Below are 20,899 nucleotides of genomic sequence, written 5' to 3'. Positions count from 1 at the left end.
AGTTATTTGGTGGTACAAATATTTAATTTAAAAAGATTTTTCAAATTTTTTTGGAGATGCTGTTTGAGCCTCTGCCCTGGTCCCTTCTTCACTGCACTGATAAAACCGCCTCTCTCACATGATGTAAATACAGGTAGTCCTCGACTTATGACCACAATTGAGCCCAACATTTATTTTCCTGAGTGAGACATTTGTTAAGTGAGTTTTGCTCCAGTTTACAATTTCTCTTCCCACATTTGACTCAGCCTCCCATCCTCCCGAGGTGGGTAAAATGAGGGCCCAGATTGTTGGAGGAAATAGGCTGACTCTGTAAACCGCTTAGAGAGGCCTGCAACGCACTGTGAAGCGGTATATAAGCCAAAGTGCTATTGCAAAGGAAGGAAGGAAGGACAGCAATCAAGCTGTCTTGGTGCAGTATTTAGAGTGCTGTATTGCAGACTAACTCTGCCCACAGCCAGGAAGTTCCAGCTCAAGGTTGACTCAGCCTCCCATCCTTCTGAGGTCGGTAAAATGAGGACCCAGATTGTTGGGGGCAAGAGGCTGACTCTGTAAACTGCTTAGAGAGGGCTGGAAAGCACTGTGAAGCAGTATATAAGTCTTAAGTGCTATTGCTATTGCTATTTGTTAAGTGAATCACTGCAAGTTGTTAAATTAGTAACCTGGTTGTTAAGTGAATCTGGCTTTCCTATTGACTTTGTCAGAAGGTCGCAAAAGGGGATCATGTGACCCCGGGACATGACAAATCATCGTAAATTTGAGTCAGTTGTCAAGCATCTGAATGTAAATTACGGAACCATGGGGATGTTGCAATGGTCGTTAAGTGTGAAAAAATGGTCATAAGTCACTTTTTTCACCATTGAAAAAAGTTACAAGCACCGTTGTAACTTTGAGCAGTCACAAAATTAACTATTGTAAGTTGAGGGCTACCTGTAGAAGATGATTGATTTTGTTTTGAGAATTGTTAGCAGGGACTTTTCTTTGACTTACTCACAGACTGAAAGCAGCCAAGAAATTAAGAGAATTGGAGGATTACCACACTAAGTAAGAGAACTTTGTGACTGCTGAGCACAACAACATTTATTGCCATCAATTATTTTTAATGAATAAGATAACATATTCCCATAAAATAACGGAAATGTTTTTATGGTTTTATATTTTCCACACACTATTCAACCACCAGTTGGGATTAGGTTAGAAAATAAGTGATAAGGTTCATGTTTTATTGTGTCCTATTAGAAGATATCATGAAGATTTGACATCATATGAGAGGGCATCATATGATTCAGTGATTTGTTCAAATCGTTAACTTCCAAATGCCCATCCTCCAATTCTTACTGAGGCATTATTTAAATCTCACCTGTTCCCAAGATCAAACCTGAATCCCATAAATTCTGCTGAAGAGGTAAACTTCTATTGCGCAAAAGTTTAAATGCACATCCAAATGAAAGAAAGAAAAATAAAATTCCTACAAATAGTTAACTAGAGTATCAAAGGGAAATGTTCTGCTTAGTTAGTTTACTTTGTCATTGCACCTCGTAGAATGAAATTAAATGCTTTCTTTAGTGTACGTTATACATAAAAAAAATAAAACACATTCTATACAATTCTTCACATTCTATACAATTGAATTGAAAACCCCTGATATTGCATTAATATTATACTATACAGTAGAATTCAAAAGAGTTACTGCCCTGGGATAGAAACTGTTTTCCAACCTGTTTGTCCTTGTTTTTATTATCCTGTACCGTCTGCCAGATGGTAATAGTTCAAAAAAAAAAAAAAGGGTGCCCAGGATGAGATGGATCTTTAAGGATGTTTTGAACTTTCTTAATGCAGCGGGAGCTATAAAGCTCTTCCAAAGAGGGGAGAGGGAAACCAATGATTTTCTGGGCAATGATGTGAACCCTCTGGAGCGCTGTCATATCTGCCCCTGTGCAACTGGCAAACCATACAGAGGTGGAGTAAGTTAAGATCCTCTCTGTGGTGCAACGGTAGAAGGTCACCAGCAGTTTTTCATTCAGTTGTTTCCTGAGAAGTCTCAGGTAGTAGAATCTCTGCTGGGCCCTTTTGACCAATACTGCAATGTGAGCACCCCAGGTCAGTTCCTCTTTTACAACGTCTTCTAAATGTATGTTTTTTAAGGGCAGCATAAGTGTACCATGTCCATTTATGCATACAGGTGCACATTCCAAGGGCAGGTTGATCACTTCAGGAAAAAGTAGTCTCTACCGTGATTTGTTTTGTTTTGTTTTAAAAAATGAAGTTTTCTGAAGTGGGTGAGCTAATCAGACACGAGGAGTAACACTTTAGGGAACATTGCTTTAAGAGAGAACAAGGCCTCCCCAACGGGTTTTAATATTCCTCTGCAGCATTGTTTCTGTGGCAACAGCACATACCAAAGGAGCCCGGGGGGGGGAAAAAAAGCGGAGGAAACCAGCTAACTGCAGGAAGGGGGGGAAAATAGTTAAATGCAAAACAGCATTTCCATAGCAACTAACCCCATTAAGACGCATCAAAATTAGTCACTCCATTTCGAAGGGAAAAGAAGATGTGAGCAACATGGTTCAGAATGAGCCTATCTGACTGATCCTGTGGCTACATTTCGAAATTGCTTTTACAGGACTTCCTCAACGTAACGGCCATAATTGGGATAAGAATTTCCGTTGCTAAACAAGGTGGCGGTAAAGCAACCATTTCGTCAGGGTTGGAAGTGAAAGGACTGCAGTTGTTAAGTGAAACACAGGGTCGTTAAGCAAAGCTGGCTTCCCCCCCCCCTTGACTTTGCTCAAGTCACAAATGGCGATCACCTGATCCCAGAATGTTTCAACTATCATCAATACATCCCAGTTGCCAAGTGTCCAAATTTTGTTCACTTTTTTTGAGTGCTGTTATGCCCCCCCTCGGAGTCTGAATCAGAGGAGGAAGACGAACAGCTGACAGAGAGTGGGAGTGTGGCTCCATTGGCTGTGGAGGAAACTGGGGAAGGGCAAAGTCCAGCTGAGGTAGAACAAGGGAGAGAGAGTTCAGAGGAAGACCCAGGCCTACCCCCTCTTCATCCTAGGGCACGCAGGGAGGAACGGAGAAGGGAGCAACATGGTTTGCATGGCTTACAGGGGAGGAAAGGGCCCTGATTCCCTTCATTAGCCACAGCTGGGAAGGGAGTTTAAAAGAAATGCATGCTGAGTGCAGCAGCAACTGCTGGGAGCAAACGTGAGTTTATCTTGTGCTGACTTTGCTTATCTGCGTTCCTGGTGTCTTCCCAACTGTGTTGTGCCGTACCTTCATGTCTGGAATTCTTGCTCCTGTCCTGCTGGACTAATTACCTCCTTTTGCCTTGACTGGACTTATAGTTACAGTTTTTGTTGACCACATTTTGGACTTGATTCTCTGCAACCAAAGGCTGTTCCTGGGAGAATTTTTCTCCAGCCAGAAGGTAACCAGGACATTGGGGGGAAAGTTGGAGCTAATAAAGGGACTCTTATTGATTATCTGACTGTGTTGCCTTTGTGCCATGCCACGGGTCATCACAAGTCCTTTTATAAGTTTGAAGAGTTACTAAATGAATAGCGTTAAGTCGAGGGCTACCTGTATAATTATGCATCCTTGTTCAGGATCGGAGAAAGTTGAGATTTCCTTTCCCAGCATGTACTGTAACCAAAGTTAGCCTCCGGGATCAGTCAACTTCAGTCGGGGAAAGGAATTTTATTTTCTTTTATGCATGAGACCAATCGGGGTAAGAGATCTAAGAATTCCGAAATGATGTACCACTGTAATTCCTAACACCCTAGGCTCTGGGAAATGTAGTTCAGGTGAAAGATTGGATCTTATCATACTTGAACTGAATGAACCATTCCAGAAATCAAGTACAGCCTTGACCACGAGAATTTCAAGCGGAAGTTTCCAATATGATCTTGTTATCTCTCCACCTATGGGTTTGTTTGTTTTTTGAATGGTTGCTGGTCAATTTCCTGAGAACATTGTGAATTACGAATGATATTTATACCAGATTTATTTTCAAGCAACCTGTGCAATACAAATGTGGCCTTCCAATTGCCATCAGCCCTAATGATGAGAAAATTCCATCTCATAAAACTCTAGTTTGGTTTAGCAACTACAATTCCCATAGTTCTCTGGGCCAGAAGAATCACTAATAACCCACCTTAAGGACATAGTACAGACATGCTCATGGGGGTTTCCAAAGGGGAATTAGTTGATATTGTTTACTCTTCATCCGAACTATTCAGATGTTTGGGTGTATAATTGAAAGGCTTTTCAGAACAGTAAGCACATAAATCACAGTAATAAATAAGCTTTTAGCATCCCCGGAGTAGCCATGTTGGTTAGATAGGAAGGCAGCTATCATTTGTATGGAGCTGTGAAGGAGAAGGTTGCATGCATGTGGGGCTGAAAATGCAACAATAACATTTTTAGGAAAATGAGGACAGCTTTGTCGACCCGAGCTGCAATCCAACATAGACCAAGTTGGAAGGCTCCTAACTGGTGGGGACTTCTTCTAAGAAGAACTTCCACCAGCATGATCCAACAGGAGTAAAAAAAAAATAGTTATGAAGCAAAGGAATGATCAAGGAGAGACAAGATGCTGTAATGATTTCTACCCTACTCCGCACACCAACATTTACACCAGTGATGTAGTGGCTCACCCGGTGTTTGAACTTGTTGGAGCTTTTATTTTCCTTCTTGTTCAAATCGATGAAGTAGTGGGTAACCCTATCCAGGTCTCCAACATCCATGGACCAAGAAATTCGGAAGGAGTCGCAGGTGATATTGTTGATCTCGATGCTGTGCGGGGTAGACAACAGCTCCATGATCCGACCAATTTGGCTCCTACAATTGAGACAGTGAAGAGAGGGGTTAAGTTTGCAGCAACTCTGGGGGTTGAAGTCCACAAGTCTTAAAGTTGCTAAGGTTGGAGACCCCTGGTCTAAACCAACCTGTCAGCATTCTGAGTAACACATCCGAAGCAATCAGAACTCCAAGGAAGGAACGTTCTTCAAGGAACATGTTTATTGGACACATCATATCGGCACAGCTAGTGAAAGCCAACTCTAAAAATTTCCCATGATTACCACGTAATTAAAAGAGCAAAAGTTTCCCTGCCCAGGTGTCACAGGTCACATTGTCCAATCAAAGCAGATGGTGGGCTCCCTCACTCACTTCTGCTCCTCCTCCAACTGTCACCTATTGGGATGTCTTTGATTCCCATGGAAAAGCTCTTTATTTTGTCTATGAGACCTTCTAGCTGTTGCCCCTCATCTTCTCCCCATAAAAAGGTAAAGGTAAAGGTTCCCCTCGCACATATGTGCTCATCATTTCTGACTCTAGGGGGTGGTGCTCGTCTCCCTTTTAAAGCCGAAGAGCCAGCACTGTCCGAAAACGTCTCCGTGGTCATGTGGCTGACACGACTAAATGCCAAAGGCGCATGGAACACTGTTACCTTTCCACCAAAGTGGTCCCTATTTTTCTACTTGCATTTTTTGCATGCTTTCGAACTGCTAGGCTGGCAGAGGCTGTGACAAGTAACGGGAGCTCACTCCGTTACGCGGCGCTAGGGATTCGAACCGCCGAACTGCCGACCTTTCTGATCGACAAGCTCAGCGTCTTAGCTACTGAGCCACCGTGCCCCTTCCTCTCCCCATAGTCTGTGGCCACTATGAAGTTGGCCTCAGACAGGTTCGATTCAGAGTTGACCCATCCATTTTTGACAAGTGGATGCTGAAGGTTCGCGCATCAATATGTGGAAACAGTATTCCTGTCGCCAATGAATTTTTCCCCCCCTCTTTCTCATTCTTGGGGAGACTCTGAAATCAAAGGGATGGGGAGGGGGCAGTCAGCATCCAGTCCTCTTAACTCATGTCTCCACTAAAATAAAGAAAGCAACTTCCTTCTAATACTTTTCTCCTTCCTTCCTTCCTTCCTTCCTTCCTTCCTTCCTTCCTTCCTTCCTTCCTTCCTTCCTTCCTTCCTTCCTTCCCAATCTGTTTTCTTTTGGGGTTACACCAGTGGTGGTATACCACTGGTTCGGACCGGTTTGGCCATACAGGTAGGGGGAAAAAAGCCTCTGGTGATCAGCTGAGAGGAGGGGGAAAAAGACTGAGAGGAGAAAGAAGAGACAAAGCGCAGGATTAGCACCCCCCACCTGCCCCTGAGCTTTTCTCTTCTTTATTCTCTCAGCTGATTGACGCTCCAGGCCTCGGCTGGTGTTTGGAAAACTGTGTGTGTGTGTGTGTTAGGTTCACGTAAGTTGCGTGTGCGCAAGCATGCAATCACCAAACTGGTAGTGCAAAGATCTTCAAACTCAGTAAGGTTTAAGACTTGTGGACTTCAACTCCCAGAATCCCTGAGCTAACATGACTGGACAAGGAATTCTGGGAGTTGAAGTCCACAAGTCTTAAAGCTGTCGAGTTTGAAAACCCCTGAATTCTATCATCTGTCTGTCTGTCTGTCTATTGTCTCCCCATCCATATCTATCTACCTATCCATCCATCCATCCATCATATCACAAGGGTCTTCAAACTTGGCAAGTTTAAGACTTGTGGACTTCAACTCCCAGAATCCCTGAGCTAACATGACTGGACAAGGAATTCTGGGAGTTGAAGTCCACAAGTCTTAAAGCTGTCGAGTTTGAAAACCCCTGAATTCTATCGTCTGCCTGTCTGTCTATTGTCTCCCCATCCATATCTATCTACCTACCTATCCATCCATCCATCCATCATATCACAAGGGTCTCCAAACTTGGCAAGTTTAAGACTTGTGGACTTCAACTCCCAGAATCCCTGAGCTAACATGACTGGACAAGGAATTCTGGGAGTTGAAGTCCACAAGTCTTAAAGCTGTCGAGTTTGAAAACCCCTGAATTCTATCATCTGTCTGTCTGTCTGTCTATTGTCTCCCCATCCATATCTATCTACCTATCCATCCATCCATCCATCATATCACAAGGGTCTTCAAACTTGGCAAGTTTAAGACTTGTGGACTTCAACTCCCAGAATCCCTGAGCTAACATGACTGGACAAGGAATTCTGGGAGTTGAAGTCCACAAGTCTTAAAGCTGTCGAGTTTGAAGACCCCTGCAGTAGGGGAACAAATAGGATCCCACTGCGGGGTTACATGCTTTCCGTTGGAAGTTATTGCATGGAAGAGTTAACGGCTAAGAAGTTAAGTTCGAAGAGACAGGAGCTCGGCGCATTCAGTTCTTGTAGGCTGAAGTGATGGGAAGGTAGGAGAGGCATGAAAACACAACTGCCTGTAATTCCTTCCCAATCTCCCCTGGAGTTCAGCCACTGCTTCTGAAGGCATTCAAATTTAATCCACCAAACCAGCTTTGCAATGATACCAGTATATAACTGCTTTCTGTTTGTTCCTGGGATGTAATAATGCATTCTGAGACCAGGAGTCACCTGAAAAACAGTCACCCCCCCCCCATACCTTGACTGAGCAGATGCTTTGAGAAGCACTGACAGCAAACGGAGGCTTGACAGGAAGAGGAATATTTTCCATTTGAAACCTAGGCAAAATCATCAAGAGATGCTTTGCAGCTAAGGATGTAAAACATGTGAAGTAAGCTACAGAATCCTACCTAGTTCTCTGTGAAGGCTGAATTAACCGGGTTTTGTAACGTTCTCAGGCAAGCAACATGGGAACTCTGTTCCTGTCACGTAGATTGCAGTTTGACGGCTGCAAAGCCACCAAAAATCATATCATTTTGCCAGATGCCACAGCTTTGGTTAAAAATATTTTTTTCACATGTTGTTCTGACCCAAACCTTGTTCCAAATAAACGAACACCCAAACAGAGATAAAAGCAAAACCTTTTAATGCTTCTCTGCAAATTCCATTAATTGACGGTTAAAAGGCTATTAAAACTAATTGTCTCTGATAAGAACGAGCCTTGTCAAGGTTGTGCAAGGCTGCCAAAAGCACTAGATTAAGTTGCCAAGAAATATTCCAAACAAAAAGTCTTCAAACACAAACCAAAATAGTCCGAACTTTCACAAGGCTTGAAGTGCAAAAACTTCCTTGCTTCCTGCAAAGAACTCCGGGTTCACAGCTGGCTTTTATCTCTTAAGGGAGGGGCCATCATCTTGCAGCTTTACTCCCGAGTCACCCATGCTGCTGCAGCTACTCTTTCCTTCGAGCAGCCCTGCACACACGCGCCCTGGGCACAGGCTCCTCGGGGGCCTCTTCCTCACTGCTGCCAGCCTCCACCATCTCCAAAGGCAGCACTCCACTCCCTGATGGTCCTGGCCCCATCCCTGCATCACACGCAGGCCCCTCATCTGAGTCCTCGCTCTCTGAGACCTCAGCCATCCGCACCTGCTGCCAGCGAACCACAACACATGTATATTGCACATATGAAAGCTGTAGTCAACATGCAGATAACATTTATACGACTGGGTGGAATGAATCTCCCCTACGCATATTGTATGGGAGTGAAACAATAAAAGCGAAGAGCTTATTTGGAAGTTTGAATGCCTGCCACAAAAGGCTTATGGAAGGGAATGAATGTGATGTATTTGCACTTTCTATATGTCCAGATCCAACATAAAGATCTAATACCCACCAAAGCTTTGTATGATATAAGACATCATCATATAATATTTTGACTTACAATACTGATGGCAAGATCGTTAACACTGAAAAGCTGATTGTCAGTAACTAGCCGTACTAAAACATAACCGTTGATAGTTTGAATTTACTAAACTTAGATGACAGGCATCTAAGGGTGAAGAAAGTGAGATACTAATACACTCTACAAAGCTTTAGTAAGACCACACCTAGAATCCTGCATCCAGTTTTGGTCACCACACTATAAAAAAGATGTTGAGACTCTAGAAAGAGTGTAGAGAAGAGCAACCAGGATGATTAAGGGACTGGAGGCTAAAACATTCAATGAACAGTTGCAGGAACTGGGCCTGGCTAGTCTAGAGAAGAGAAGGACCAGGGGAGACAGGATAGCGGTCTTCCAATATTTGAGGGGCTGCCACTGAGAGGAGGAAGGGGTCAAGCTATTCTCCAAGGCACCTGAAGGCCAGACAAGGAACAATGGATGGAAACTGAACAAGGAGAGATTCAACCTAGAAACAAGGAATTTTCTGACTGTGAGGACAATCCACCCATGGAACAGAAGTTGCCTTCGGAAGTTGTGGGACCTTCATCACTGGAAGCTTTCAAGAAGAGACTGGACTGCCATCTGCCAGAAATGGTGTAGGGTCTCCTGTTTGGGTGGGTGGGGGGTTGGACTAGATGTCCTACAAGGTTCCTTCCAACTCTGTCAATCTGGTAAATCAGAATGGTAACAATGATTTCTCAAAATTCCTCCTCTGCTTTATGTGCTACAGCACATAAAGGCCAACCTTGGCAACGCTAAGACCTGTGTGGACCCCCAGAATTAACCAGCCCATCATTCTTTCACTCGTTGTGTCTCCACTATCTGAATTCAAAGGAGCTACTCAGTCAGGCCCTAGCTCTACATCTGAACGCAATATGGAAAAAATAAAAATGCTATTTATAGGAATCCTTGTGATTGCTACTCCTGCTGTTGGTAAGAAGCCCAACAAGGAGGAAGGTTGTTAGTTCTCCCAAGTTTCTAGAAGTGAATAGATGTATAGATGGTGGGGAAGGGAAATGTTTTTAGATTCAGCAGATACAAGGGGCTCGTGGGGCCAAAAATAGTTTCCAACTTGGTCTAAAAAAACTGCTCTAGCTGTGGTTGGACAGGGATCATGGAAGCTATCATTGAACACCAGAAATGTTCAAAGCCAACTTGAAAGTGGCCATCAGAGCAAAATGTATTTATTTCGTTAGTAATGATTTAGTCATATTATTAATGCCTGCCAAGAACATACTATAGGACCCACATAGGCTGCCAAAATGCCATGCCTACATCAATATGTTTGCCTTGATATTTGAAGCCCAATAGGGCTTGAGGATGAAATATCCCAGTTTGTGTTGACTTAGTGTTCTCAGTAAAAAAACAACAACAACATAATGCACAGAAGTCTTTTTTGTTTCTGTTGTTCGTTCTGCTCTTCACCTCATTGCACACTTGGTTGTTGCAATGATTTATACTTGTTAGTCAAATTAAATATTTAGTAACAATTTGTGCAAGACAAGCTATGATATGTTAATCCTCTTGAATTGTTTTTGGCAAGAGAACTTGGTTAAGAAGGTCTTTTGAGCAAGGATGGGTTTGAGAAAGCAGCAATTCAGAGGGTATCCTTCATAAAGTGGCACGATGGCTCAGCGGTTAAAGCATGAATCTGGAGAACTGACGACCCCTGTTCGAGTCCCAAGCTCCTGACCAGGGTGAGCTCACGTTACTTGCCCCGGCTCCTGCCCACCTAGGAGTTTGAAAGCATGCAAATGCAAGTAGATAAATAGGTACCACTTCGGTGGGAAGGAAATAGGGTTCCGTGTGCATCGGCATATAGTCAGGTTGGCCACTTGGTCACAGAAATATCTTTGGACAATGGTGGCTAAGAAATGGGAAATAGCCCAGTGCCCTAGAGTCAGATACAACTGGACAGTGGAAATCTTTAACTTTTATTCTTCATATGGGCATTTAAATTCCAGAATTCTTTCCTCTCTGCACAATTACAGTTGACCTCTAATTTTTTGCTCTCAGGACAAAGTCTACTTCCAGGTCTTTAGCAGAATCTGGGTTTTTACATAGTTTCTCAAATTTTGTTGATACCTTCGCTTTTTGTACACAGTCTTATGGTTCTAAACACCTTTAATTCCACCTGGCTTTATTGCTTATATTCTATTTTTAATCCCTACCTTTTGATGATTTTATAACAAGAGAGAGAGAGAGAGGCAACTCCTGCGGTTTAATTACCAACCAAACCAGCTGCCTTCTCAAAGAAGGAAATCGAGTTCAACGTGATTTGCCTGAAGTAATCTCTGTTGGCTGCTTGTAATTATCCAATTGTCTTCTATGTGCTTACAAATGGATTGCTTTATGATTTATTTTAATAACTTGCCAAGGGTGGAACTTGATTAGCAACATGTATGGATGTAGCTGTGTGTGTGCGTGTCCACCCACCTTCTCAGCCTTGCCAAACGAAATGGAGTCTTAGTAAGGCTGTTTTCGGGGTGGGGAAAGGAGCAAAGTGGCTACGTTTGAACCTTGAAGAGTTGATGCTGCCACATCAACTGCTACAACTGCCAAGCAAGCAGGAAAATGCACACAGTATTGCTTCTTAAATGATGCCACCTGCAACTCTTTCCCATAGACATACTTTGGATTTGTTCGGTTGGTTGTTCTTTAAAAAAAATAAATGGCGGAGATGGAATGGAGCAGGGGTGGGCTTCAAAAAATCTCAGCAACTGCTTCTCAGTTGGTGGGTGGGCATGGTCTAGTCAGCCTCCTGCACCACAGTGGGCGGGGGGGGGGTGTTTTCACCCTCCCCGGACTCCAGAGGCTTTCCTCGAGCCTTCGGGAGGCTGAAAACGGCTTTCCCCAGGCTCCGGAGGCCCTCTGGAGGCCAAAAACAGGCCCATTTCTGGCCTTCTGGAGCCTCCAGGAGGCCCATTTTTCACCCTCCCTGAGCCTTCACATGGGCCCTGCACTTACCTGGCATCCAAAACAGGCTCCCGGGAGGGGAAGGGCGGGGTGGGAGGGGCCAGCCAGAGGTGGGATTTGCCAGTTCGTTGAACCAGCCATAAATTAGCTACAGGTTCGCCCAAACCAGTGTGAACCAATAGCAGCCCACCCCTGGAATAGAGGCAGAGATTCCTAGGACTGTACCAATAATCTTGAGGGACCTTAGACAATAGACCTTAGACTGCCCACTGTCTACTATTGACCTCACCCCTTTCCTAAGAGGTCTGTAGGGGGCGTGCATAAGCGCACCAATGTGCCTACTGTGCCTGTCCTAATGCTCCTTTTTATTTGTCCCCATTTCATGTATTCATAATCTTGTTTATACTTATACCTGTTATCTCATACTCGCTTGACAAACAAAATAAGTAAATAAATAAATAAACAAGAGGAGGAGCTACAAGCAAGGCCCTGGTCAGATAAGGGAAATCTGATCCCACAGCAGAAGTGTAATTTGGGAAAAAGTTGCAGACTGGACCCTGCCCATTTCTCCTGCAGAGAAAGGAAGGTAGAGGGGAGGTGCTTTCAAACTTGCAAAATTCTATTACTATAAGCCTCTAATGAAATTAATTTTAGTCTTCACAACTTTGGTTTCCAAGTCTGGCCAATCTTAAGGGAGGAACAGGACTAGAAAAGCAAAGCCTCCCAAACCGACAGCGTGAAGAATCTGTTAAGGCCACCGAAGCAAGGAAACCAAAATCAGACACTGGACTATTATCCAAACACAATTTAACACGTATCTAATGTTGACAAGAAGTCTTTAGAGATGTAGAATTTGAACCCTATTGTGGGACTTTGCTTGTCAAAAGCCAGTTGGGAAGGTCACAAAGGGGGATCATCGTGTGACCTTGGGATACTGCAAATCATGCTTGGTTGCCAAGTGCCTGAATTTTGATCACATGACTGTGGGGATGCTGCAGTGGTTCTAAGTGCGAGGACTAGTTATAAGTCACTTTTTTTCAGTGCTGCTGTAACTTTGAGCAGTCATTAAATGAATGGTTGTAAATCAAGGACTACCTGTAACAGCATCATATTAGGACAGGTTTTGTCCTTAAGCATAGGTTTGTATTCCCAAAAATGTTCTGTTCTGTATCTTGGATGACATTTTGACAAGCCGTTTGTGTTCTGACTCAGGCTTCATCAATCGTAATTAATCACAAACTTGTTTTAAAAGCAAAACATATTTTATTGCAATGCTGGGAATTGTTTCCATTCACAGTCGGAACTAAACTTAAAACAGTTCCCCAAGATAAGCACACACCTTTCAGTTCTGTGGCATGAGGCCAAAAACAGAAATATCCAATTAACTATAAAAGAAACCAACCAAAGTACAAGAAAAAAAACCAACCAAAGTATACAGAGCTTCAAGGAGGACTTGGAACCGATCGAGCTACTTTGCTTCCTGCAAAGGTTTCATCATTTAGGCCTGACTTTTATCCCTTATGGAACGGGCAAGCACCTCCCAGCCTTAATACATAAGCCTTAATCCCAAACTTAATAAAACACAAATTGAATTTAAAAGTAAAAACCTTTTTTAATGCAATGCTGGGAATTACTTGCATTCCCAGCCAAAACTCATTAGACACAGTTCCTCCAGATAAGAGCACGCTTTTCAGTGCTGTCGAATGCTGCCAAGAAACAGAAGTCCAATTAAGGCTAATCTAAACCAACCCAAAAACCTAGAAAAAAACCGACCAGAGTACAGAGCTTCACGAAGGACTCGGAGATTACTGAACTGCTTTGCTTCCTGCAAAGCTCTTCGTCATTGAGGACTGACTTTTATCCCCTATGGGAGGGGCAATCACCTCCCAGCCTTTCTCCCGAGTCGCCCCTTTTGTTTCAGCTGCTCTCACCTTCTAGCAGCTCTGTGCACATGTGCACTGGGAACAGGCTCCCCTTGTTCCTCTGCCTCGCTGCTGCCAGACTCCAAAGGCTCCGGAGGCAGCACCCCACTCCCAGATGGCCCTGGCCTCATCCTTGGATCGGATGCAGGATCCTCGTCCAAGTCCTTTCCCAGACTCCCTGACTGGTTCCCTTTCTTCCTCACTGCCCGATTCCGCTGCTGTCTGCATCGGCTACCGGCAAACCATGACAGTTTGCTCTGAACCAACTTTCTGTGTGGCAACATGGCAAATTGGCAAATTTTAGGAGATGTCCCTGCCAGAACCAGTTATGGAGGAATGTAATGCATCCCTTGTGAATGGTGAAAGAGTTGTTTTTTTTTTTGTTATTTTAATACATATATATTGGATCTTGGGATTCAGACAAATTCACAAAGCCGCCATGGGCAAATATCTTTCAGAGACAACACATGTAGTCCTTGACTTACAACAAAAATTAAGCCCAACATTTATGTCGCTAAGCAAGACAGTCCTCAAGGGAGTTTTGCCCCATTTTACGACCTTTCTGGCCGCAGTTGTTAAGTGAATCACTGCAGTTGTTAAGTTAGTTAACAAGCAAGATAAATCTATCTCAGCATCTACTTCGGTCCTACAACCGCAGCACCATTGAGAGTGTCCTGACATACGGTGTCCTTGTATGGGATGGGAGCAGCTCTGTAGTGGACAAAAAAAGCTCTACAGAAAATCATTAAAACTGCCCAGAATATCATCGGGCTCCAGTTACCAGCCCTGGACGACATCTTCACATCTCGCTGTTTGAGGAAGTTGCCTTTTAGCAGAAGATACAGAACAATTAAAACTCAGACCACATATTTCCTGAACAGTTTTTATCCCAGAGCTATAATTGCGCTTAACAATGAACTTAAGGACCAGCAGTTGGACAGAGCTGATGGACAGTGTTACTTGGTCTGTTGTGTGGATGTTTGTGTGTTTTTAGGGGGTGGGGTATTTTGGTGGGTGGGGTGTATGTTTGGGGATTGTCATGTGTGTGTGCATATTGAGTCTGGTCTCGGGTGTTATGTGAATTTTGTTGTATGTGTATACTGTGTATATACGTACAATGACAAAGAATTCTATTCTGAAATATACAATAGAGAATTGATATATTTGCTTGTAAATGTATTAACAGTGGCTAGAATTGTATTTGCTAAAAACTGGAAAAATGAGAAAATTCCGATGGAAGATGAAGTTATTAAGAAAATAATGGAGTGCACAGAAATGAGTAAATTGACATTTGAAATTAGAGAGCAAGAAGATAAACAATTTTATAAGATATGGGGATTTATTTTATCAATGGTTAGAGAAAAAAACAGGCAAATGAAATACTTTATAATACTCTATAATTTAAGTATAACAGAATTGTGAAGGTAAAGTAATGTAAGGCTATATTATTATTGAATAGATTAGTGATGATGAAATGAATGTTATAAAATAGGTCAAGTAAAAATGGCGCTCGCATAAAATGATAGAATATTACTAACAGTCTGGCAAGTAATTAACAATGATAATAATATAAATATATAGAGAGGATTTATAGTATGAGGATTAATTTAAATTAGAAGGGAAGGACTGCAGAGATTGTGCACAAGAGATTTGTACCAACCACCACAGTGTATGTAATTGAAAGATGGTTTTATGTTTTATGTTGATGTTTTGTTTATGTCTGTGTAAAAAATAAAAAAAAATAATAAAAAAAGAATTCAATTCAATTCAATTAGTTACACGGTTGTTAGTGAACCTGGCTTCCCACACTGACTTTGGTTGCCAGAAGGTCTCAAAAGGGGATTTTGTGACCTTGGGATACCACAATTGTAAACGTGAGCCAGTTGTCAAGTGTCTGAATTTTGATTGTGTGACCCATGTGGATACTGCAATGGTCATAACGGTGAAAAACGTTCGTAAGTCACTTTTTTCAGCGCCATTATAGCTTTGAATGAGAACTCCCTGTAGGTTGAGCTTATATAATGTGAATAATCAAGCCATACCCCCTCCAGGTTTGGCAAAGAAAATAATAACTTTATAAAGCCACTTCTATGTTCAAGCTGAGGAGTTTGGGACCTAACGGACATAAACCAATAAAGTGTCAGCATTTCTCACCCACTGAATTTTCATGGCCAGATTAGCAGGCTTCCCTAGCTAATTTCTGCCTGTCGCAGGGCTGCTAATGGCACAGGAATCCTGTTGGGCTTGCTAGGTTCCCATCATGCCAACAGCTGTTAATCCTCCTCGCGGAATACTCTATAGATGATAAACGAAGTAATCTCATTAGTCCGGAGGCAAAGCTTAAAAGGTGAAAAGCTACCAAAGAGATGTAAACAACAGAAGCCTCCTATACTTGCTCTCTAGAAACGAGACCTCATGCAATGAAACTTTTTCCCCTCATCAAATAGAACAAGGCAGTATTTTTAGAGTATTTCTAGCAATTACAGATTCTGTAACAGCTTTGTTCCCTATGCCATCCGGCTAGTCTAGTGGAGAGAAGGACCAGGGGAGACATGATAGCAGTCTTCCAATATTTGAGGGGCTGCCACAGAGAGGAAGGGGTCTCAAGCTATTTTCTAAAGCACTTGTAGGCCAGACAAGGAAGAATGGATGGAAACTGATCAAGGAGAGATTCAACCTGGAAATAAGGAGAAACTTTCTGACAGTGAGAACAATCAACCCATGGAACAGAAGTTGCCCTCGGAAGTTGTGGGAGCAACATCACTTGAGACTTTCAAGAAGAGATTAGACTCCATCTGTCAGAAATGGTGTAGGGTCTCCTGCTTGGGAAGGGGTTGGACTAGATGACCTACAAGGTCCCTTCCACCTCTGATTATCTGTTATCTGATAAACTTGCAAGATTCGTTTTTCTCACCATGTACATGTACACATCTAAACTAGACTGGGTTGTTGCTCTGTGTCGTAGAATATATGCGGCTATAGGCATAATTTTGTATTTATTTATTTGCAATGATTCACTGAACAACTTCAGCAAAGAAGGTCATAAAATGGGGCACAACTCACTCAACAACTGTCTCACTTAGCAACAGAAATGTTGAGCTCAACTGTGGTCGTAAGTCTACAGCTTCTGTAGTTATCTTGCTTCTACAGCGGGATCCTCAATTACAAGACTCAACACCTGATAGCTGAGTTTAGCAAACTCTTCCACACAAAAAACGAAGCCGCGTTTCTTGTGAGGATGATACTTGGCGCACTGATTAAGGGCTCTTTCACAAAGCAGCTTAAACGGTCAGTCTCCCGTGTTGAAACTGACTGGAAGGAAGCAGCCTTAAGACATCCCTGTCTGGATTTGAACCAGGGCTGGGCTGCTGGGGGTTCGCGGGGGTTCGGGAGAGTCCCTAGCTTCTGCACAGTTCAGAGAATCCCCCAAATCCCACTCCTGGTTGGCCCCACCCACCACACCCCTCCCCTCCCCGGAATCCCCACGCGGCCCATTTTGGACGCAGGTAAGTTTAGGGCCCCCGTGGAGGCTCGGGGAAGGTGAAAAATGGACCTCCTGAAAGTTCAGGAAGGCCGGAAATGGGCTTGTTTCCAGCTTCCAGAGTGCCTCCGGAGCCCGGGGAGGCCATTTTCGCCCTCCTGGAGGCTTGAGGAAAGCCTCCGGAGCCCAGGGAGGGAAAAACGCCCCCCCCCCAACTGTGATGCAGGAGGCCGACTAGGCCACGCCCACCATGGCCACGCCCACCCAGCAACTGGACAGAGAACCCCTTGCTAAAATTTTCAAAGCCCATCCCCTGATTTCAACCCATTCTCCAGCTTTGGCAACGTTGCTCGGTCAGGTGTTCGTTCCAGACTGTGATCAATCATGGATTCTGACTGGTACATTCTTTGCTTCCTTATCCCCTCCCACGAGGCTTTCGCCTCCTTTTAGGTGGGAGGGCCTTCGTCTGAGGCACCCCTCCGTTGACCCCATTGATGCCTTGTTTGTCCTCGTCCCGTGCATTTTCCCAATGAACCGGCGGGGTGGGAGGAAACCACTGTTTTCCTACTCTTCCTCTTCATGTTGTAAACATCTGTGGGAAAGACCTTGGGAGATCGAGTGAAGAGATGCTCCCTAGGGAACTGTCAGATAAGAGACAGCATCGCCTGCAGCAGGATAGTGGGTGGGGCAACAGGCTCAGTAGGAGCCCTGCCTAGCTCCTTGGGCTGTGTAGGAGATGGCGGGGAAAATGTAGTAGTTTCAGACTTGCACGACTCATTTCAACCTTCAGGGTAGACCAGACAGGAAACAGAACCAGATAAGCTAATGACGTAAATATATTGTAAAGCTATATTAGCAGAATCTTGCAAGTCTTCAAGGACAATTCCGATCTGCCATAATAATTAGAATCTTTACATTCATGCATAGTTTACCCCAACTACAATCCCTGCTAAGGAAGCTGTTCCCCTGGTTAATTGTCCTCACTGTTAGGCAGTTTCTCCTTAATTCCAGGTTGCTTCTCTCCTTGATTAGTTTCCAACCATTATTAATCAGAAGAGAGAAGCAACCTGGAATTAAGGAGAAACTGCCTAACAGTGAGGACAATTAACCAGGGGAACAGCTTGCCACCAAAAATGGTGGGTGCTCCATCACTGGGGTTTTTTAAGAAGAGTCTAGACAGTCACTTGTCCGAAATGGTTCTCCTGGTTGAGCAGGAGGAAGGTTCCTTACAACTTATCTATCTATCTATCTATCTATCTATCTATCTATCTATCTATCTATCTATCTATCTATCTATCTATCTGAGAAATACCACTCACGCATCATCACGAAATCTCCAGAACTGTAAAGCCTACAAATTTGAAATTTGGCACGTATGTTTCTCTTGGGTTCTAGGCGCTCACTAAGAAAGAATTTTTCAAAATGACCCTCAGAGCATTAGTATTTCCTATATTATTATTATTAACACGCTCTGATGCTAAGGAGTTCTACTCCCCCTCCCCACCTGAAAATAAATCCCTTCCAAATGCAAAACACAAGCAGAGGAGTTTCAGTTTCAGTTTCAGAGTACCAAGCAGCTTTAATACAGAATAGTTGAGCCAAGCGACGCCCAGGCTCCTTGCTGTCTCCTTCTTGCTCATACTGCAAATACTGTTTCAGTTTCCACATTTCAGTTTCCAAACAGCCTTCAACTCTCTCACACACTGACAGGACGCTAGCCAGATGAATACCGATGGATGCTGGTAGGCAGAGGCAAAAAAAACAATTCTTTATTTTCCTCCCCAAAAACTAAGCCCGATCACATAATTTCATAGTGAAGCACGGGTATAGAACTAGTTCTATTCTGTATTCTATATTCTATAGTCTGTAGTCTATAGTCTATACTCTAAACTCTATATTCTATATTCCATATTCCATAATCTATATTCTATTCAAGACTTCTTATCCTTGATGGACTTCCTTAAACCATATAGTTGCCCAATGTATGATGCTGGACTGGATCAGTCAATCAAAGATCAGTTAGATCTTGTAGGACTTTCATATGAAGTTCAGGTATTGGGACAAATATTGCATAACAAGGAAAACTCTGCTAGATCAGTTCAATGGGCCTGGATTCCATGACTATCCAAGAACTGACAATGCTGGAATAAATCATGGTCTTATGAATCCAGAACAGCCTTTTGTGTTCATCGGAGACCTTAAGGAAATGGAAACTTAAGCTCAATATTGTGCCCCTGTTTCTCAGCAAAAACAAAGGCAGAGATAGGCCCTTTCCATCCCAGCTGAATGTGGCTAAAGCCATGGGCCCAGGGTGTGGTTTGGAGAAAAGAAAGAGACAAATCTAGTTCAGGGAAGTGACTTAGCAAGGAAGGGAGCATTAAGCCACCATCCATCCCCAACAGAGGTGGATTTTTGTTTGATTACTCTGGCTTTAAAGACAACATTATTTCAAGCCGAGGGACTGATCTGATGGGGTGAGGCTCCTATTTGAAGAAGACAAGCCTGTCCACCCCTTGCCTTAAAGGGGAGAGGCTTTCGGTGAGTAATTTCCCAGGGTGAAGTTTCTATTCCTTTTCTTTGCTTTTCTGGCTTAACTGTGTGGTTGTATATGTGGTGCAGCTTGGACCACATTCCTGGCATCCTGTCCCAAACAATTTGCTTGATGAGAGCAGGAAAGGAAAATTGCAGCGAGATACCCGAAGCCCGATAACTGGATTGTCTTTCCCCTATTCCCACAAACATTACAGGGATGCAATTGGCCTGTTATCACTAAAGGGATCCTGGAAATTATAATTGGATCATGATGTTGGTTATTGTTGCCGAAAGAGCCATAGCTTGCTCGCTCAATTACAGGTAGTACTGGACTTACAAGAGTTCATTTAGTGACCGTTTGAAGTTACAACGGCATTGGAAAAAGTGACTTATGACCATTTTTCACACTTACAACCATTGCAGCATTCCCATGAACACATGATTGAAATTCAGATGCTTGGCAACTGGCTCATATTTATGACCGTTGCAATGTCCTGGGGTGATGTGATCACCTTTTGTAACCTTCTGACAACCAAAGTCAATGGGGAAGCCAGATTCAATTCACAACTGCGTTAGTAACTTAATAACAAAGAGATTAGACCAAGGGTCTTCAAACTTGGCAAGTTTAAGATTTGTGGACTTCAACTCCCAGAATTCCTGAGCTAACATGACTGGAGGAGGAATTCTAGGAGTTGAAGTCCACAAGTCTTAAAGCTGCCAAGTTTGAAGACCCCTGGATTAGACAGCCACTTATCTGAAAGTATAAGTTCACCTGCTTGAGCAGGGGGCTGGACTAGAAGACCTCCAAGGTCCCTTCCAGCTTATTCATTCTATTTCAACTGCAGTGATTCACTTAACTGAGATCATAAAATCGGGCAAAACTCACTTAAGTTTCACTGAAGGTCATAAGTCACTTTTTCCAGTGCTCTTATAGTTTTTGAATGGTCACTAAACAAATGATTGTAAGGCAAGGACTACCTGTACTGGCTTTGTTCCCACAATATGATTTGCTGAAGTATGATTTTTTTCAATTAATTGAGATGCCTGGATTTGTGCAAAGCATTTGTGCAAAAGAATCATGAGCCGAGCTTCTACAATATGCTAGAAAAACGTTGGCTAGTTTGTGATCTAGTTCTTTGTTGAGAACACAGCTATTTGGAAATTCTGCAACCAACGGACAACAGGTTTGTTCTATTCTCCACACTGAACTCTCATGAGAAAATTAGGATGGCCTCCTGCAGCCATTGGCACTACCAACATTATTACTTCTGTTCCTGGAAAATACTTCCAAATAACCCAAGTCAGTAAAATGACTCCACAAAAACTATTGGAACTCTTTTTTATTAATGCATGGTCCGTTCTCCACCTTTTATATCAAAGAGAATCAAGGCAGGGCAGTCTTGGGTTTCTTTCTAACTCT

The 20,899-nt window shown here is 43.2% G+C and overlaps 1 protein-coding gene across 1 annotated transcript in view; it reads right to left on the bottom strand.

Annotated features, from left to right (window-relative positions):
• PHYHIP (phytanoyl-CoA 2-hydroxylase interacting protein) overlaps positions 1–20,899 on the bottom strand; it is a 65,726-nt gene that overhangs the window by 18,385 nt on the left and 26,442 nt on the right. Inside the window, exon 2 of the mRNA XM_087969649.1 lies at positions 4,662–4,845. Within this exon, the coding sequence (XP_087825775.1) occupies positions 4,662–4,826 (165 nt within the window). The 5' untranslated portion in view covers positions 4,827–4,845. The remainder of the gene's footprint in view (positions 1–4,661; positions 4,846–20,899) is intronic.

The sequence above is a fragment of the Notechis scutatus genome, chromosome 7 (assembly GCF_049901735.1).
Source record: "Notechis scutatus isolate UNSWTSFEM ecotype Mainland chromosome 7, rNotScu1.2, whole genome shotgun sequence".
In the NCBI taxonomy this organism is placed as follows: domain Eukaryota; kingdom Metazoa; phylum Chordata; class Lepidosauria; order Squamata; family Elapidae; genus Notechis; species Notechis scutatus.
Note: the sequence above shows the minus strand (reverse complement) of the source record. Positions and strands in the feature narration are given on the sequence as shown.